Source organism: Chiloscyllium plagiosum, unplaced genomic scaffold (assembly GCF_037043375.1).
Source record: "Chiloscyllium plagiosum isolate Xiang-an unplaced genomic scaffold, Cpla_swu_hap1 HiC_scaffold_51, whole genome shotgun sequence".
NCBI lineage: Eukaryota > Metazoa > Chordata > Chondrichthyes > Orectolobiformes > Hemiscylliidae > Chiloscyllium > Chiloscyllium plagiosum.
In genome coordinates, this window is record NW_028270189.1 from 16,022,253 (window position 1) to 16,041,187 (window position 18,935).

The following is an 18,935-nucleotide window of genomic DNA, read 5'->3' on the forward strand; positions in this document are numbered from 1 at the left end:
GATGGGTCCAGTCAGCCACACATACCGCTTATGCAGCAAGTGGAGCACATCTCTTAAAACCCTTTTGCCAATCAAATAGGAATTCAAAGAAAACGTAAAGGTTTTAGAAAGGGAAGAACTTATAATAACTGAATACATTAGGGAGTAAAATGTAACAATAAAGTATTGTAATTTAAGGCAAATTATTAGAATCCATTGTTGTGGACATTTGCAAACGTAAACCACAATTCATCGGAGTCAACGTGGTTTTACAAAGGATAAATCATGATTGAAGTGTTTTCTTGAGTTATTTAAAGATGTGACAAACAAGGTGGATAGTGGGAATCCTGGAAATGGAATATATCTGGTCTTCGTGAAGGATTCAAATACGTTGCTTCTCCAAAGAGTGCGTGGTAAGATCAGAGAGCATCGGTTTAGGAGTAATGTATTGGCTTGGATGGAGGATTGGTTAACCAACAAAGTGCAGTCAGATGAATTAATTGTGTCATTTTCTATTGGAAAATGCAATTTGTTGGGTGCCATAGATTTCAGTTCTCATGCTTCAACCATTTGTGATCGACATTATTACTCGGTTGACGGGATAGAAAATGCTATAGCTACATTTTCAGATGACACTAATATTGGTGGGAAATTACTTCGGAATGATGATGCAAGAGATTTAAAAACAATATGTATAGATTGGGTGAATGGGCAAACATTTGCCAATGAAAATTAAAGTGGATAAATATGGGGTTATTCAAGTTGGCCAGCCTAATAAAAAGGCAAATTATTATCTAAATGGAGAGAAACTTCAAAGTGCTTAAGTGCAGAGGGATTTGGGTGTCTGCTTGCATATCACAGAAAACTTACTTGCGGGTACTTGAAGTAATGAGGAATGCAAGCATAACTTGAGTGTTTATTTGTAAAAGGATAGAGTAGAAAGGTTGCTGTAGCTATGCAAGGTGTTAGTGAGGCTGCAACTGGAGGACAGTTTGGGTGTCCTGCAGAATGAGGTATTTCTATTGGAGGCAATTCAGAAGAGCTTCATCAGATTGATTCCATATTTGAAGTGTTTGTTTTATGAAGAGAAATTGACCAGTTCAGGCCTATACTGTCGAGTTCATAAGAATGAAATGAGATCTCATTGAGGTCTGTAAAATGCTAAACGTAATTGAAAGTGTAGATGTGGAGTGGATATTTTTTCATGTGGCGCAATCTACAATAAGAGACGAGAGTTTGAGAGCGAGAGATGGCAGGAAAGTGGAACAGAGGACGCGATGACATCAGCCATGATTGTATTCCATGGCAGAGCAAGTTCGAAGGGTTGGATTCCTGACTGATGCTCCTTGTTCATATTCAGCTTTACGGCTGTGTTACACAGTAATGGGGTAGAATTATGTATCAAACAGGAACCAGGCACTCCGGATAAATCAGTCTAAATCAGTTTGACAGAACGTCACCAGAGGAGTCACACAGTGACCAGTGCTGGGTCCTCAACTATTTACAATCTATATCAATGATCAGGAGGATGGAACAGATATACAGATACTGAGTTTGGTCATGTTGCTGTGATAAGCAAGAGATTAAATTATCAAGAGAGGGTGGAGGGTCTACAGATAAATGCAGAGAGGTAAAGGCAATGGATAATAATTTGGCAGCTGCAATATAACATGATATAATCTGTCATTTCATTTACAGGAATAACGGAAGGCAGTATGTTACTGAAATGGAGAGGGATCACAGGGATTAATAATACTGTGTATTGGGGGGTTCACTCTGACCCGTTCAGACAGGGGAGGTTTTACTCCATCCCTGATTGTCTGCTCCTTGACGCTCCAAGTGACCCCATTGCTCTCCGTGCACATGGAATACTTTGAAGTGTTTGATTGGTGATGGGGGATGCTGTTATCAAACGTGTATCAAGGGGATGGTCTTTATCCAAGATACATTCATTCCTTTCTACATGGAGATCTGAAGACGATGGGAATGGCTGCCTGCTTGTGAATGAAGAGGCTGTGGTTGCTGTCTGGACAGGGGTATTCACCAACATGATGTACTGTGATGGGCACGCTGCAAGATTAATACAGAGAGTGCGCCTTCAGTTCCTCTACCTCTCCCCATTGACACGGCTACTCCGCAGATGCCATGTAGACCATCGAGAATCCCACTATACTGGATACACCCGGCAGCTCCCTGCTGAGGGAGAAACAATGTATTTACCTCACCATATATATCCTCCGTCACTGAATGGTTACATTGATGGCAACATACTGGGAGATGATGAATATGTCACCTAGTCCTGTTTGAAAAGTTCCAGAAGATAGAAGCTGAATGAAACTGTGACCCGAACAGCCACTGGCAGCACCGTCCTTCCCCCTGGTGTGAAGCTGCAGGACGTGTTAAAGGAGTTGACACCGCTCTGTGACCAGCTCCATATTCAATCAGAGTCCCCTCACACTCTGCTACTGGGTTAAGTGGAGCTTGGGAAGCTGTTCCGGAAAATTCCGGGGTGGAAGCAGCAGTTCTCTTTCCCCACACACACTCACTGCGTGGTTTCAGAGCCTCCCCTCTCTGCAACCTCTGCTCCATTTGTTGTTCATGTTGCAGACCCAGATGTTGTAACTCCAGTCCCCAGGCTCCATCCAAGAGTCCACAGGGTCACCAAATCCTCAGGTCTCCCTGAATCTCTGAGGCAGCTCACAGCATAACTTCCAGCAAACCATCCCCAGCTGCTGCACTAACTTTTCAATAACAGGAGTCAGTTAGAACAGACCGGATTCCCGCAAAATATTTTAAGAAGGCCGCTTAGACCCAAACCTTTCCTTATTGTGAATATAGATGGGAAGTGTGCTTGCCAGATATGTTGTGATTGGTCATACCACTCGACATTAGGCAAAATATAATCTATTTAAATGCTTTAGTTAAAATACAATCAAAGAAAAGAACATTTCGGGATGACTTATATGTTGGAACAATTACACATACAATAGATACCATACCTTAATGGTATACACTGCTTGGCACAAAGATATATTCAAATACAGATTCTTACATTGTAGTTTTCTGATCCAGGAGAAATCAACATAAATAGATATCTCAGAGAGAAAGGCAGCTGGGGATCAAGTATTGACACTTCCAACCATTCTGGGAACCGAACAGCTTCTGAATGCTGCAGCTAAAAACAAAACAAAGAAAACTGGTCTGGGAGAGCTGACCACTGCCCTTCCATCGTTACCACCGTTTTAATGAAACCTAAAGGCTTTCTCAGTTATTTACTTAAACTGTTTTCAGACAGCAGTTCTGCACCTCTGCCTTTAAAAGCTCTCATCAAAAAAAAAAAACCGAATAGAAAATAACCTTTTTACAGTGATAGTATTCTCACAACTCCACCTTTAATAAAATGATCCATCAATATATACAAATGGATTCATTTTAGACCGCCTAATCTTCCACTATTAGTAGACTGGAATGAACATATATTACATTGACTCTGAGCATACAAATGTTCACAACTCGATTCGATTTCAGTCATTTCACTCCTGCCACAGAATGCCTTTTGTCTTTCTTCATCCAAGTCTCTACAACATGTCAAAACTTAGGTTTTCTCGCCCTGTCAACTTTATAATTTCAATAAGCTCAATAAAAACGGACTGGTATTTTTCTCCCTAAACTTCTCCAAAATCTTTAAGGGTCACGATCAGTGATAAAGATTTGTCCCATGTATGTTATTGGCAATTTAAATGCTGAAATGTTGTAATGCCAACGCCAAGCTCAAGGCCTCCTTCCCCATTGTGGAATAAATCTGTTGATGTTTCTACTGGACACTCCAACCACACGTTACATAATGGAGCACTTCTCATCTCTCCAATACTCCTTCTGAATGACATAGCTCCTCATGTCTCAGCATAAAAATATTACATCCTTATGTACCACTTCGTGATGTAACCGCTTCACCTGCTAATGCTGGCCTACACCAGTAAACCTTACTCTCACAGGGATATGTTTTAAGAAGATCTCGCACATTCTTCTCAATCCCTCACAGAAACCAAACTTTGATTTCTGAACCCAATCATCATTATCAGCCATTCAGCTTCTAATCTTGCCATAGTAACTCTCTGCTCTTCCACACGAGTTCTCACGACTGCAGGAAGTGAATTGTTAACTTCTCCAAAATTAGAGTCTCTCTCAGAGTGCCATAACTTTGCTCTGTTTTAATACCCTTCCCCACCTTTCAAAATTACTTTGTTTGATTCTTTCAAACACAACGTGCGTTTAACCAGGGATGCTATTTTAGATTCCTGAAACACTTTCGGCTTTTGGCACAAGCTCATATGCACTTCAGATGGCTTTCTTCACCTCCTCCGATAAGGATGCAAATACCTATCAGCTTTGTTTGGATAAACTAAATCCACATGTTCTCTGGCCACTGCACTTGTTTAGCCACTTTCTGAAATGAAATTAAAAAGGCTCCCCCATCATTCTCATCAAATTTAGATAATGCCTGGATGTATTTAAACAGATCCTGATCAGGCCTTTGGCTACTATAGGGTTGCTCAACCTCACTATCCTCTAATGAAAATCCATACCAAATGAAGAGGAATTTAGAATAGCTTAACTATTGTAAACCTTAAGCGAATAATGGATACAGTGCGTTCTGCAAATGAACTGTTCAATCTATTAAAATCATCTAAACACACCCCTTGGCAAAAAGGAACATTCAGACATGCATTCTTGCATACAGTTCTCCAATCCAGGAGGAAACACCATCAAGTGAGGCTTTAGAGAGAGTAACAGCTAGGGATAATTTACTAAAACTTCCAACCCCTCTGGGACCCCAAGCACCCCGTGATTGTTACAGCTGCAAGAAAAAACAAACTAGAAAGCCTGGTCTGTGTGAGCTGTCCATTGTTACTACTATTTATTAAAAACCCTAAAAGCCCCGTGAGTTATTTGCTTGAGCCGTTTTCAGTAGGCACTTTGGCTTTTAAGACCTCTTACTAAAAAAAATGAGAAGCTAACGTTTTAATTAAAAAGTAACAGCATTGTCAGGCAATTTAGATGCCTGGTCCTTCACTCAATGGGCTTGCTCGTGTTACTGATCGGAAGGTCACCTGAGAGGGACAACCACAGGTACAGACCAAGTTACAAGGATGTGTCTCATAACTTCTGAAACACACCTGCCCATGGACCATAACATGGAACATACCAGGAAGTGAACAACAGTTTGACACACACCATTTCAGTATTTCTGAGCTACACAATGCCAGCACTCGATACACCAGGGAGCCAAAACCCAAGGCCAGGGAAAGATACAGAGGGACAGAGAGATTCACATTAAAGACAGAAACAGACAATTAATTAACTGAAAAGATGTTGTGGAAATATGGGGAAAAAGAAAGGGCAGTGGGACTAACTGGAGAAGTGGGATCTTCGTGAGTAAATTTACAAGAATGACAACATTGAATAAAGGCATTGTCAGATCAGCTGGATTGGTTTGTCACATCAAATTCTCTATCTGCTTCACAGAACATCACAAACAACATAAACTGGGACAAGATGACAGCGCAGCATGGAGAGCTGTGCAGACCATGCTAGTGTGTTGTTCAGTGAACTGCACTATTTGCCCAGCATAGAGAGTATTGCAAACGTTACTATCATATGCTAACTTTCCTCGCATCAGATTACTGCTTGCAATGGGAAGGTTTGCTCTCTGTGTGTGTGCGCGCGATTGGCGTGGTTGAATGCGAAACTCACTGTTTGAGAAGGAACGCACATGGAGGAAACTTTTAAATACGAACAAGTGGCAGGCTTTTTGTTAATCAACAGAGAGAACGAGGGAAGTTTCATGGACAGATGAGATAAAGTGTTTGAGAATATTAAAATAAAGTCATTGCCAGACACAACAGCAATATACATCGGTGTGCACATGAATGACAGATGGATGGGGGTTTGGTGTGAATTCGAATCAGATTTGCTTCGGCAGGTTTGAAGCCGGGAGCGTCAGCAGCAGATTATTGCCTTCATTAAGCCTGCATTTCATAGCTCAAGATTCAAACAGCAGATGGAATAAGCAGTGAGATATATTCTGGAGTGGTGAGTATTTCAAGTTAGAAATGGTCAGGACATGGTGTCAGGAATCAGCTCGTGGTCAAAGGGATCTCCCACAGTTGTGACTTGTCTGCTTCAGCTGTAGATATTGGCCAGGGATGGGATGGAAACAGTGGAAGGAAGTGGAATTTGTAACCAGAGCAGTAGACGGTGACCTCTATACTCTTAACAGCAAAGGCAATGCTACAATGCATTGTGGTTCTCCCCTGAAACTGAATAGATCAACATAGAGACCCGGAGTAACACTGCCAGAGCAGAGAGCGAGACAGTAATTGAACGCATTCATTCATGTAGTTAGTAGTGGTCTGTAGAGTGAATATCTGGATTGAGAGATTCAACAGGAACAATAATAGTGGCAGGAAGTGTAGACTACATGGAGTAACAGTAATACAGTCATAACTGGTTTATAGAAACAAAATCTGGACAGTGACACTCACCAGGAACACCAATGATAGCCAGGAAGGGATAATAAAAATATTGAATAATGAGAAGAGCGTAATAGATCCGCAATGATAATGACAACCAATCAAATGCAGAAAGATACCAAACATAATTGGATAAGCGACTGTCTATTGTTGGAACATGCCAGTCTAATGTTCTCAGATTCTGATCCATTGTTTGAATATTCCAGTCTAATGTTCTCATATCCTGATCCATTGTTGGCACATTCCAGTCTAATGTTCTCAGATTCTGATCTCTCCTCTCCCTCTCTCTGGATCTGCTGATCCCGATCAGTGCTGTCGGTGATGCTCCCGCTCATGTTATGGAATAACACATTGAACGGACCCCATTTATCATTAAAAGATCGAAACCCTCTACTGGCATAATTAGAATCCATGGAGATTGGCATTAATCGCAGTCACTGAACAAATAGGCTCAGTTAACCTGTTCAAAACATCACTTTTCATTTATTGGGTTTGGATGGAATGGATGAGGGTTGCTGAGGGATGGATCATAAACCTTTCAATCTTTTAACTCTTTTTATTAATTTGTACGTGAGAGTATTAACAGGACACTGCAGGGGTCAATATATGTTCCACTCTGTTTATGAATGGAGGCAGTTATAAAATAACAGATCGGCCGCATCAAAAAAAGTCGGGTGGGCAAGTTTCTCGATACCTGAACAAAAATTACGGTACTTGTTGACCAGTGTGAGGCTACTCCTGGTGTTAATGCCCTGTTGTCAAATCCTTTCATAACCTTGAGACAGTGCATTGAGACTGCTGCTCAGGAACAGACCGAAGCAATTCTGTCCCTATGGGCCTCTTACAGAGGGATAAGAGAAGGCCATTAAGCCCATATTAGCCTAGTGCTACTTGAAAAGGTGGAAAGCTGGAATATTGGCACATTTTGCCGAAAGATTCATTCAAAACAAAGAGATGTGTCGCTGCATCTGTATAAAGTGTTACTGAGAGGGCACCTGGAGTACATTGTGTTGTTTGTGTTTCTGTAACTCCATCAGATACAGTTTAACGGCTGCTCGTAATCCACGGGTTGCTATCTCATTTAATGTCTCGGATCTGTTACACAGGGACAGGAGGAGGCCATGAAGCCTCTTGAGTCTATTTCAGAGGGACAAGAGGAGGTCATTTAGCCTTTCCAGTCTATTACAGAGGGACACAAGGAGTCCACTCAGCCTCTCGAGCATGTTGCAGAGGGGCAGGAAATGTTTATTTAACATTCAAGTCTGTTTCGCATAAATGTTAGTTTCAAACTAGTTGTGGAATAGGAAAGACCTGATGTAAACATTAAAGTTCTAACTTTGAATAAGGCCAATTTTGAAAGTGTTAGGCGAGCCCTGTGAAAGGCAGATTGGAATACCCTATTCACAGGTAAAGGGATGGTTGGAAAATGCAAGGCCATCAAAACGTGGTTTCAGAGAGTCCAGAGCCAACATGTTCCTATTAGTGAGAGGGGCAAGGCTGGTGGGTGCAGGGAGTGCTGGATGGCTAGATATATTGATGTTATGGTCAAGGTAAGGAAGGAGGCATATGTCAGGAAAACAGAGCTGAGATTAAGTGAATCCCGAGGGGAGTGTAAGGGCAAAAAGTGTATTGTCAAGGGGGAAATTGGGCCAGAAAATTGTGGACATGAGATGGCTTCAGAAATAGTGTTAATCAGGCATTGAAGAAATTCTACAAATCCTTTACTGGCAGAATATTAACTAGGGAGACAATAGGGCACCTTAAAGGTCAGTAAGGCTACCTATGTGTGGAACCATAGGAGATGGAAGGGATACTAAACAAGTATTTTGCCTCGTATTTAATGTAGAAGAGGTTACAAGAGCGAGAGAATGAAGAAATACATAGTGATATCTTGAAAAGTATCTATATTACAAGGAGATGTTGGACATTTAAAAACATATAAAGGTGAACAAAGCCCAGGGACCTGATCAGTTGTATCCCAGAATATTGTGGGAAGCTAGGAAAGAAATTGCTCAGCCTTTTGCTGATATATCTGTAACATTGATTTCCACAGATGAGGTGGCAAGAGACTGGAGAGTTGCTAACATAGTATCATTATTTCAGAAATTAAGGAAAACCCAGGTAACTATAGATCGGTGAGCCTGACGTCAATGGTGACTACATTGTTGGAGGGGATTTTGAGGGAAACGATATATATGCATTTGGAAAGACAAGGAGTGAAGAGGGCTTTGTACATTGGAGATCACGTCTCACTGACTCGGTGGAATATTTTGAGGAAGTGATGAAGATGGTTGATGACGGCAGGACAGTGAATGCTGTCTTTATGGAATTCAGTAAGAAAACCAAAATGTTCTACATGGTAGACTGGTTAGCAAAGTTAGACTGCCTGGGATCCAGGGACAGCGTGCAATTTAGATCCAAACTTTTCTTGAATATCGGAGACAGGGTGTGACAGTTGGCATTTGTTCATTAACTTGGAGACCTGTGACCAGTGGCGCTGCTCGCAAAGATCAATAGTGGGTCCACTGCCTTTTGTTACTTATACAAATCATTTGCACTTGAGTATATGACGTATTGTCAGTAAGTTTGTAGATAATTCCAAATTTGGTGGTGTAGTCGACATGAAGAATGATCTCTCAGAATATAATGGGAACTTAGTTAGGTGAGCTGAGGAGTGGCAGATGGAGTTTATTTTAGATAAATGTGAGGTATTGCATTTTGGCAAGAAACGTCAGGGCCAGACATATAGGTAGGGATCTGTCGAAAGTTGCCAATCAAGGAGAACTCCATAGAAATTATAGAATCCCTACAGTTAGGAGACAGATTTTCGGCCCATCGAGGCCACACCGTCCCTATAAACAGTATCCCACTGGACAAACCACCACCCTATCCCTCTCAGCCTGCATTTCCCATGGCTAATGCCCGTCTCCCTCACATCCAAAGGTACTATGCACAATTTAGGATGGCCAATCTACCCTTACCTGTATATTGTTATACTGTCGGAGGGAAACATAGCACCCGAGGAAGCTCACACAGACATGGGGAGAATGTACAAACTCCACACAGCCACTCATTCAAGGATGGAATTAAACCAAGATCGCTGCGCTCTGAAGCAGCAATGCTAGCCACTGAGCTACTGTGTTCTCAGTTCCTTGAAAGTGCCATCACAGGTAGACAGTGCAGTGAAGAAGGCACTTGGTGATCTTTCCTTTATTGGTGCGTGCTTTGAGTCTAAGCAATTGCATGAAACGTTGCATCTGTACAGGACATTGGTTTGGCCACTTGTGTAATATTGCCTTTAATTCTGGTCAACCTGCTGTCGGAAAGATGTTGTCAAACTTGAAAGGGTGCAGAAGAGATTTAAAAGAATGTTGCAGGTGTTGGAGGGTTGGAGTTACAGGGAGAGTTTGAATAGGCTGTGGCTATTTTCAAGTGTTGAGGCTGAGGGTGGACCTTAAAGAGGTTTATAAAATCATGAGGGGCATAGAAAAAGTAAACAGTCAATGTATTTTCCCAGGATAGACGATTCCAAATATAGAATATAAAGGCTTAAGGTGAGAGGAGAAAGATTTAAAAAGGGACGTGAGGGACAACATTTTCACACAGAACTGCTGCGTGTATGGATTGAACAGCCCAAAGAGGTGGTGGAGGCAGGTACAGTTACACCATTTGGATGGGTATGTGCACGGGAAGTGTTTGGAGGGAGATGGGCCAACTGCTGGCTAGGGGGTCGAGATAAATTTAGGATATTTGGTTGGTATAGATGACCAGACCCGAAGGATCTTCTTCCATGTTATACATCTCTGAGAGTCGATTGACTCTTGAGGGTGAAGGTTATGTGAGACTGGAAGAGAGAACCCTGGATGTCAAGAGATATTGAGGCTTTGACCAGAAAAAAGGAGGCGTGGCTCATGTTCAGGCAGCTCGTATCAAGGGAATCCCTGGAGTATTACAGGGGATAGAGGAGATTACTGAAGAAGGAAATCAGCAGGACCATAAGGGGGTATGAGGTAGTCATGGCTGAGAAGATTAGAGTGAGTCCAAATTCAGTATAGGAAAGATAAAGAGCAACTAGAGAGAGAATAGGATGCTTTAAAATCTAAAACCGGCATGCATGCGTAAAACCTCAAGAGATGGGTGAAGTCCTCAATTTCCCCTCGGTGTTTATCACAAAGAAAGACATGAAGATCTGTGACCTTTAGGAGGTTAGTTGTCATATCTTGGTACAGTCCATATCACAGTAGAGGTGCTGTTGGACATATTAGAACGCAGAAAGTCAGACAAATCTCTTGGTCCTGACCAGATATATCTAAGAGCACTGTAAGAGGCGAGAGAAAAAGCTAAGGGACCGAGATCCCGGAAGACTGGGCGGTGGCAAATGTTGTGCCCTTATTCAAGAAAGGCTGCGAAGAAAAGCCTGGGAAATATGGACCCGTAAGCTTCACACCTGTTTTCGGTGAACCACTTGAGAAGGTTCTGAGAAATAAGATGTGCATGCATTTGGAAAGACAGAGTTTGACTTGGAGCAGTCAGCATGGCTTTGTGCATGGCGGATCATGCCTTACAAATTTTGTTAGAGATTTTTGAGGAAGTGACCAGGAAGGTTGATGAGAGCAGGGTTGTAGACATATTATATATGGATTTCAGTAAGGCCTTTGATAAGGTTTCACATAGTAGGCCGCTCTAGAAGGCTAGATCGCATGGAATCCAAGGTGAACTGTCAAATTAGACTGAGCTGCCAGTGGAAGTGGTTGAAGTCGGTACAATAACAACATTGAAAAGGCATTTGGACAAATACAATGATAGTAAAGGATTAGATGGATACAGAGCAAAGACAGGGAAATGGCAAATTGGTAGATAAGGTGCAATTACACCATGGTTTGTTGACAGAGCACGGTGGGCGTATTGGATGGGCGAGTACAGAGGGGGAACATTCCCATCCCAGAAGGTGCCACACCACCAGACCCACCGAGCATGGTCTGTGCTCACTACCGAGTTCAGTGCAGTATTTGAGGTCTGATGAAATGTCCAGCAATACAGGATAAGCATCAATAACCTTCCCCGCTCTGTCAGGATAAGGGTCACCGTATTCTGTCTGCTCCCTCACAATCACTGTATATCTGTGATTGCAACTACCCCCGAACAAGGCTCGTGGTCCCCCACTCTCACTACCGCATGCAACACCTTCTCTCTCTCTCTCCTTTGCAATACCTCCCACACAGTCATAGAATATTCTGGAGAATGCCGATTATAGAATGTTCCAGATAATGTTCCAAATATTTCCCAGTTTCAGGAAAATGGTAGTGTGCCAGTGTGTAACACATAAGAGTTACTTGACTCACCTTAATGATATTAAACCAAAAACAAATTCTAAACACGTCTCGTTATAAATACAATTTCGACCAAAAATACATTTTTACCCTCAGGCGTTATCTTGACCGTTATCTGAACTGTACCACTTTCCTTATTATGCATGTTTCTCTTAAAATTTGTCTGTGACTGTTTCTGTCTGTAACAGTTACACAGTCTCCCATTCAGTTGGCAGGACGGCAGGTTTGTGATGTAGAGGCAGAGCAACAGCGCAGGTTCAGTTCCTCACACTGACAAAGATTACCATGAAGGGGACAGTCTCTCAGCCTCACCCCATCACCCGAGATGTGGTGATCCTCAGGATAAACCACCATGAGTGGTCTTTCTAATGAGAGTTTTTTGGGACTGTATTCTATCAATGTTAGCATTTTAATTTAAAAAATATTTAAGAAGAGATTTTTAGTATTATAATAAACCAATAACAACACAACTCAACTAACTGAAAACAAAATAACATCCAATTTCATGTACATACAAAACAAATTAAAACACTACACAGACAGAAGAAAAAACAAAACTAAACAAACAATAATGAATAAATAATACAGCTCAACATAACAAAAGGACAGCTCTTGTTCATCAAGAGCATTAACTGATACACATTTTTATGTTCATAGTTCTTCCTCTCTGGGGGTGGGGGAGTTCAGACATCCATCGCAACAGAATATTTTTCCTAGCACGGAAAGTACAGAATGATAGGATATAACTTTGTTCCCATATTCATCTGTGGAAAGTACCCTGGGCAGGCCCAGGAAAACAGAAACCAAGTCCATCTCCAATTCAGTCCCCAATACACACCCTATCACATCTGACACAGTGCTCCAATATAGATGAAGTCTGCAGCAGGACCACAAGCAATGAGTAAGAGTGCCTGTAGACATTCTGCATTTAGGACATGCTGAAGATAATCCCACTTTGCATTTTGAGAGACAATTTGGGGTCAGATAGACACTACGAAGAATTTTCAACTGCATGGAATGGGTCCTATTACAGATCAAAATCCTTCGATCATTTTCACAAATATCGTCCCATGTCTCCGAGGTGTTCTGAACCCCAACTCTCTCTCGCAGACATCACAACGCTGCACAGTCTCATCTGAGGGGACACTCTCCAACTAATGATAAAGGGTACTGACAGAGAGTGTATTCTAAGCAGTAAGCGCCCTCTTCCCTTTATCGGATCTGTAAGAGTGTGGTAAAAGTGTGTTTTTCTTTAATCAAATCTCTGATCTGGAAAAGAAAACAGAAGAGATCTCTACTAGGTAGTCCATACGCACGAGTTATTTGATCAAATGATATAATTGTTTCTCCATCAAATAACACGTGGTGGCTCATTTGTGAGCATTGTTGCCTCACAGCACCAGGGTCTCGGCTTTGGTTCTGGCCTTGGGTGACTGGCTGTGTGGAGTTAACATTCTCGCCGTGTCTGTGTGGGTTTCCTCCCACAGTACAAAGATGCGCATGTTAGATAAATTGGTGATTGATGAATCACCCATAGTGTTCAGGGATGTGTCGGTTTGGGCATTAATCATGGTAAATATGGGATGGTAGGGGAATGCGTCTGGGTGGGTTACTCTTCAGAAGGTCGAAGTGGACTTGTTGGGCCCAAGGGTTTGTATCCACACTGTAGGGATTCTACTAATTCTAAATCACTCAAGCAAGGTGCACCCCTTGCTGTCGACAGTTTAAACCTGGATTCCATTATTCCCGGATGACAGCCCGGTGTGCCAATGACAGGGGTAAGAAACATGATTTTGGCTGTATTGCCCCAATCTGACGCATTGTCATTCATGCTTTAACAATATTGATAATTATTGGGTTATGACAATGCTTCATAAATGTTGTCAATTTAGTTAAGAAAAACAGACTAATAAGGGTTCACTTTATCTGATAGGGTTCAATATCTCATAGTATTGAAGCCGAGTCCTCAGCAGCCCAGGCACTAACATAGGATAAAAAAGAGCTTAATTGATAGCTTTTATCTGGGCGATCTACTCCCCACAATCTGTGGGTTAGTTGCAATTTGGTTAGCTTGATAAAGAGTCGCTCATGCTGCCAAATAGAATAGCTAAACCAGCCATTATGTCTCCTAAATACCTATGTGGGAAACATCAAAGGAAGCATTCACACGGGGTATAGTAAATGAGGAAGGACATTCTTTAATAAGAGCTATCCGACCTCGCCAGGATATTGGAAGTGCCTCCCATCTTTGAAGGTTTTGTTTAATTTTGTCAAACAAATGGACATAGTTCACGTTAAATAAATGATCAAAGACGGATGTAATGAATATACTGAAATAGAGAACCTCGCCCCCCTACACCCCTGTGACCATTGAAAAGGAAACCAGGATTTGCCCTCATCAGGAATTTCCCCAAGACCTCCCACAGGCATGGCCTCCAATGTTGTAAAATTAATCATAGAGCCCGAAAAGGCGGCAAGCGAATTATTGCTTTGCATCACGTGAGCTGCCGAAATTGCGGGATTTGACAAAAACATAAGACCATCTGCATACAAGATAATTTTATGTGACTTTTATCCCACTTCTGGGGCAGGCATGTTGGGGTAATATTCCCAATTGTGCAGGATGCCACCGAATCTAAGATTGTTGCAGGGATGGGGAAGAGATCAACCCTCGTGTGCCATTTCTGCGGGTTAAAGAAGAAAATAAAATCCCTACTTGTGAGGTAGATCTGCCTCCAGACATCCACCAGCTCTCGTTCTAGACACATATCCATTAATTGCTTACATTATAACGAGGGCATTGGGGGAGCTTTGGACATTCTGTCCATCGTGGGGCCATAAGACAGTCGAAATTTCCTTCTGCAATCATGTGCCATGATGCAAGATAAGTGAATTTAAAAATGCATCTACCAGGATTTTAAAAGGGTGCACCGGGTGGCAATAAACATTTAAAATACTGTATTAATTCCCGTAGTTCAAGACTTTGCGATTATGATCTTTCCATGGGTGTTTAATACAATCTAATAATTTAAATGGAAGATTCTTCCTATCCATTATGACTTTACCCCCACTCTTAGTATTAAAAGACGAGAAATAAACCGGATCGAACCCGCCCTGCTGTAACGTCAAATGTTTGTGTCATCAAGGTACATCTCCTGCAATAGGACAACTCTCTCTTTTTTAAGATGAGAAAGTATATTTTTCCTCTTGACTGGCAGATGGCTCCCCTTAATGTTCCAGGTACACCATTTAAGCACATCATTATCCATAACACACTGCAGCAACATTTGAACTCCAGAGAATTTCATATCGAATGAGCATTAATGACAAAAGACTCATCGAGCCTTAAATCTGTACAAACTAAAACTACTGCAACTCACAAGCTCTCAAAACTTTCCAAAGCTAAAACCATAAAAAAAAGAACGAAACAAAATCCAAAGTACCAATGACACTTGATAGGGTTTTTACCCCCCACCGCCCAATGGGGACGCTGACGGCCTAGATCTCTGTTCCACAACACTGACAAAGGCCCTGCTTTTAATTGTATAGGTCCTGCTCTTGTTTGATTTACCAAATCCAATACCTCGCATTAATCCAAACTAAACTCCATCTGCCACTCCTCACCCAGTGAGTGATATTACTGCCACCTCACCTTCCCCTCTCCAGGAGGCCTGCACACTCCGGCCTTGATTTTCACAAAGACCCTGAGCTTGGTTTGCCTTGTGTGGTTAGGGGGAGGAGGGACAGATTGCAGACACAGTCAGTGGGGAGGAGAGGCTGAACAGTAATCAGCGGCCTGGTATCACTTCATGGTTTTAGGAAGAAGGCAGTCACACGTGAGACTTGGGTTATACTGATCGGTTTTTTGGGGCCAGATATTATGGTCTTTTTCCGTCTCTGGTGTTCAGTAATGAAAATCTATTCGAGACCCTTCATTGTCCAGAGTGTGTCGGCAGGATTTCTTTCCCTAATATTGCAGACTACAGATAATAGCGATTAAAGCTGTTCATAGTTAAATTCGATGGCACAGCACGTACACCCAACAAGGTAAAAGCAATGACTTCAGATGCTGGAAACCAGATTCTGGATTAGTGGTGCTGGAGGAGCACAGCAGTTCAGGCAGCATCCGAGGAGCAGTAAAATCATCAGGAAGTGCTTTTGCCCGAAACGTCGATTTTACTGCACCTCGGATGCTGCCTGAACTGCTGTGCTCTTCCAGCACCACTCATCCCGTACACTCAACATCCTACAGTTAAGACAAATATTTTGCACTTGTTTAATACAAAGTGTTTTGTATAATTCTGTATTGGTAATCTGATTATAATAAATCCACACCGAGCTGAAAGCTGACGCTTAAAATATGACCCAAAATCTGGATATGGTAGTGTCGTGGGTAATGTCCCTACCTCTGAGCCAGAGGTCTGGATTTGATTCCTGAACGTGCGTGATGGTGTTCCAAGCTCTGGACTAGAAGTTCTGGATTCAAGTCCTGCCTGTTGCAGAGGTATGTCACAGCATGTCAGAAGAGGCTGATGAGCAAACACACAGGAGAATAATGGTACAGCTTTATGGATATTGCCGAGTGATGCTAGTGTCCCTACCTCCGGGCACAAAGGTCCAGGTGCAAATACCACAGAAGTGTTTCATAACGCACCTGAACAAACTGATTAAAACGGATTTAGAATTGTGGCTTGATGGAGAAGGAAGAGGTGTCAGTATTGCATTTCAGAATTTAGGCCCAGGATGACTGAAAGTACAGCCATTCGTGTTGATTGGAGTCACATTTTGCAGCAGTAAAGGTTTATAAAATCAAAATCGTCACGGATAGGGTGAGTAGTCAGGGTTTTTTCCCCAGATTGGGGCATACAAAACTAGAGGGCATTGGTTGAAATTGAGAGGGGAACGTTTTTGACGAACCCACGAGCACCATTTCACAGAGAGGGTGTGCATGTGGAATGAGCTGCCAGAGGAAGTGGTGGAGGCTGGTACAAATACAGCATGTAAAAGACATCTGGATGCTGACAGACCTGCCGAGCTTTTCCAGCAATGACTGTATTTGTTGCAAAATGCATTCATTTTAACACAATATTCGGAATATATTAAACATTTTATTTTTTTAATGACGCAGCGACATATAAACATACCTTCAAATAGACCGAGACCATTTTCTGCTAAGGGTATGCCTCTGTGTATGACAGTAGCAATGATGCATCAACATGGAACAGGGAATGTGATGGAGACTTGGTTTGGACAACGTACAAGGAGACCTCACATGGTCCAGTTTGGGAGAGGATGACATTATTGTGTGATTCAGCTCAGATAGAGAGAAAATGTAATCTGCCCGAGAAGGAATGGCCGATTACACTCTCTCTCCTTCATTGTTCCTCATGACAGCAATGTGTGCGAGCTAAAACAAAAAATCTACAGTCATCGTTACCATTCTTATTTTTATAGAATCCCTACAGTGTGCAAACATGCTCTTCGGCACAAAACGTCCATACCAACCTTCCCAGGCCAGCTCCCTTACATTTACTCTAACCGATGCACCTAACCTAGAAACCCCTGAACACTTCGGACAAATTATCATGACCAATCCATCTAACCACCACAGCTTTGGACTGTGGAAGGAAACTGGAACAACCATTAGAAGGGGAGAATGTGCAACCTCTACACAAATAGTCACCCGAGTCTGGAATTGAACGCAGGTTCCTCGTGCTGTGAGGCAGCAGTGCTAACCACTGAGCCACTGTGATACCCTTGGGCGATCCCTGGCCAGAATTCATTGGAATCTCTCCACTGCCTAATGTAAAGGGATTTCAGCCAAATCCAACTGTTCCAGGATGAAATCCCATTGCTAGCAGCTTGCGTGAGTAGAATGTCTTCAGAAGCAGAATAACATTTTGAACAATCTCTCAATTGTTCCTTTTGTCATGAGTTACAATAATATATGGACAAAGCGCGTTCAACTTGAAATTGCAGAGATGTTTGTTTGTGTGTGTGTGTCAGTGTTTTTAGAAAGGGAAATATCGATTCTTTATTTGCAATTTCCAAACAGTTTGCCATTCATCTTTCCAAGATAGTTTGAGTAACATTGCTCTGGATCATAAACGTGCTTATTTTAGCAGATTAAAGAAACTAGCCTGACTTGTTGCTAAAACTGACTCTGATCCAGTCTGAGATCGATATCATCGGCCTTATCACAAACCTGGTTACATTTGACATTTGTTGTGAGCAGTGCAGCATTGGGAATTGAAAAGGAAACATGACCCGAAAAGTCGGGGAACTATAGACCGGTGAGCCTGATGTCAGTGGTGGGTCAGTTCTTGAAGGGTATTCTGAGGGAAAGGATTTACATACATATTTATGCCTGCTCCTTGAATGCTGCCTGACCTGCTGCGCTTTTCCAGCAACACATTTTTCAGCTCATACATTTGGGAAGGCAAGGGCTGATCGGGTTAGTCAACGTGGCTTTCTCCATGGGAAATCATGTCTCATGAACTTGATTGAGTTTTATGAAGAGGTGACAAAGAAGATTGATGAGGGCAGTTTGGTAGACATTGTCTACATGGACCTCAGTAAGGTGCTCACAACATTCCAATTGGTAGGCAGATGAGTAAGGTTCGGTCACACGAGATACGGAGGAAGCTAGTCACAATTGGCTTGAAGGAAGAGGGATATTTTTCAGACTGGAGGCTTGTGAGCAGCAGTGTGCTGTAAGAATCGGTACTGACTTCACTGCATTTCATCATTTAGGTAAAAGATTTAGATGTGAATACTGGGGCCAAAGTTAGTAAGGTTACAGATTACATCAGCAAGGTGGTGTGGTAGATTATCTCAGAGTACAACGAGACCACAATTAGATGGGACAAAGGGACAAGGAGTGACAGATATAGTTAAATTTAGATAAATACGAGCTTTTGCATTTTGGGAAGGCAAATCAGGGCAGAAATTATACACTGAATTGTCAGGTCCTGTTGTGGATCAAAGGGACATAGGGCTGCCGGTACATAGTTCCTTGGAAGTGGAGTCGCAGGGAGACAGAGTAGTGCAGAACACATTTGGCACATTTGCCTTAATCAGTCTGAGTATTGAG

The 18,935-nt window shown here is 42.2% G+C and overlaps 1 protein-coding gene across 1 annotated transcript in view; it reads right to left on the reverse strand.

The window, feature by feature from the left end:
• The window catches only part of LOC148135024 (putative G protein-coupled receptor 139), a 104,008-nt gene that overhangs the window by 39,484 nt on the left and 45,589 nt on the right, over positions 1-18,935 (reverse strand). Inside the window, exon 2 of the mRNA XM_087985239.1 lies at positions 6,525-6,842. Within this exon, the coding sequence (XP_087841365.1) occupies positions 6,525-6,842 (318 nt within the window). The remainder of the gene's footprint in view (positions 1-6,524; positions 6,843-18,935) is intronic.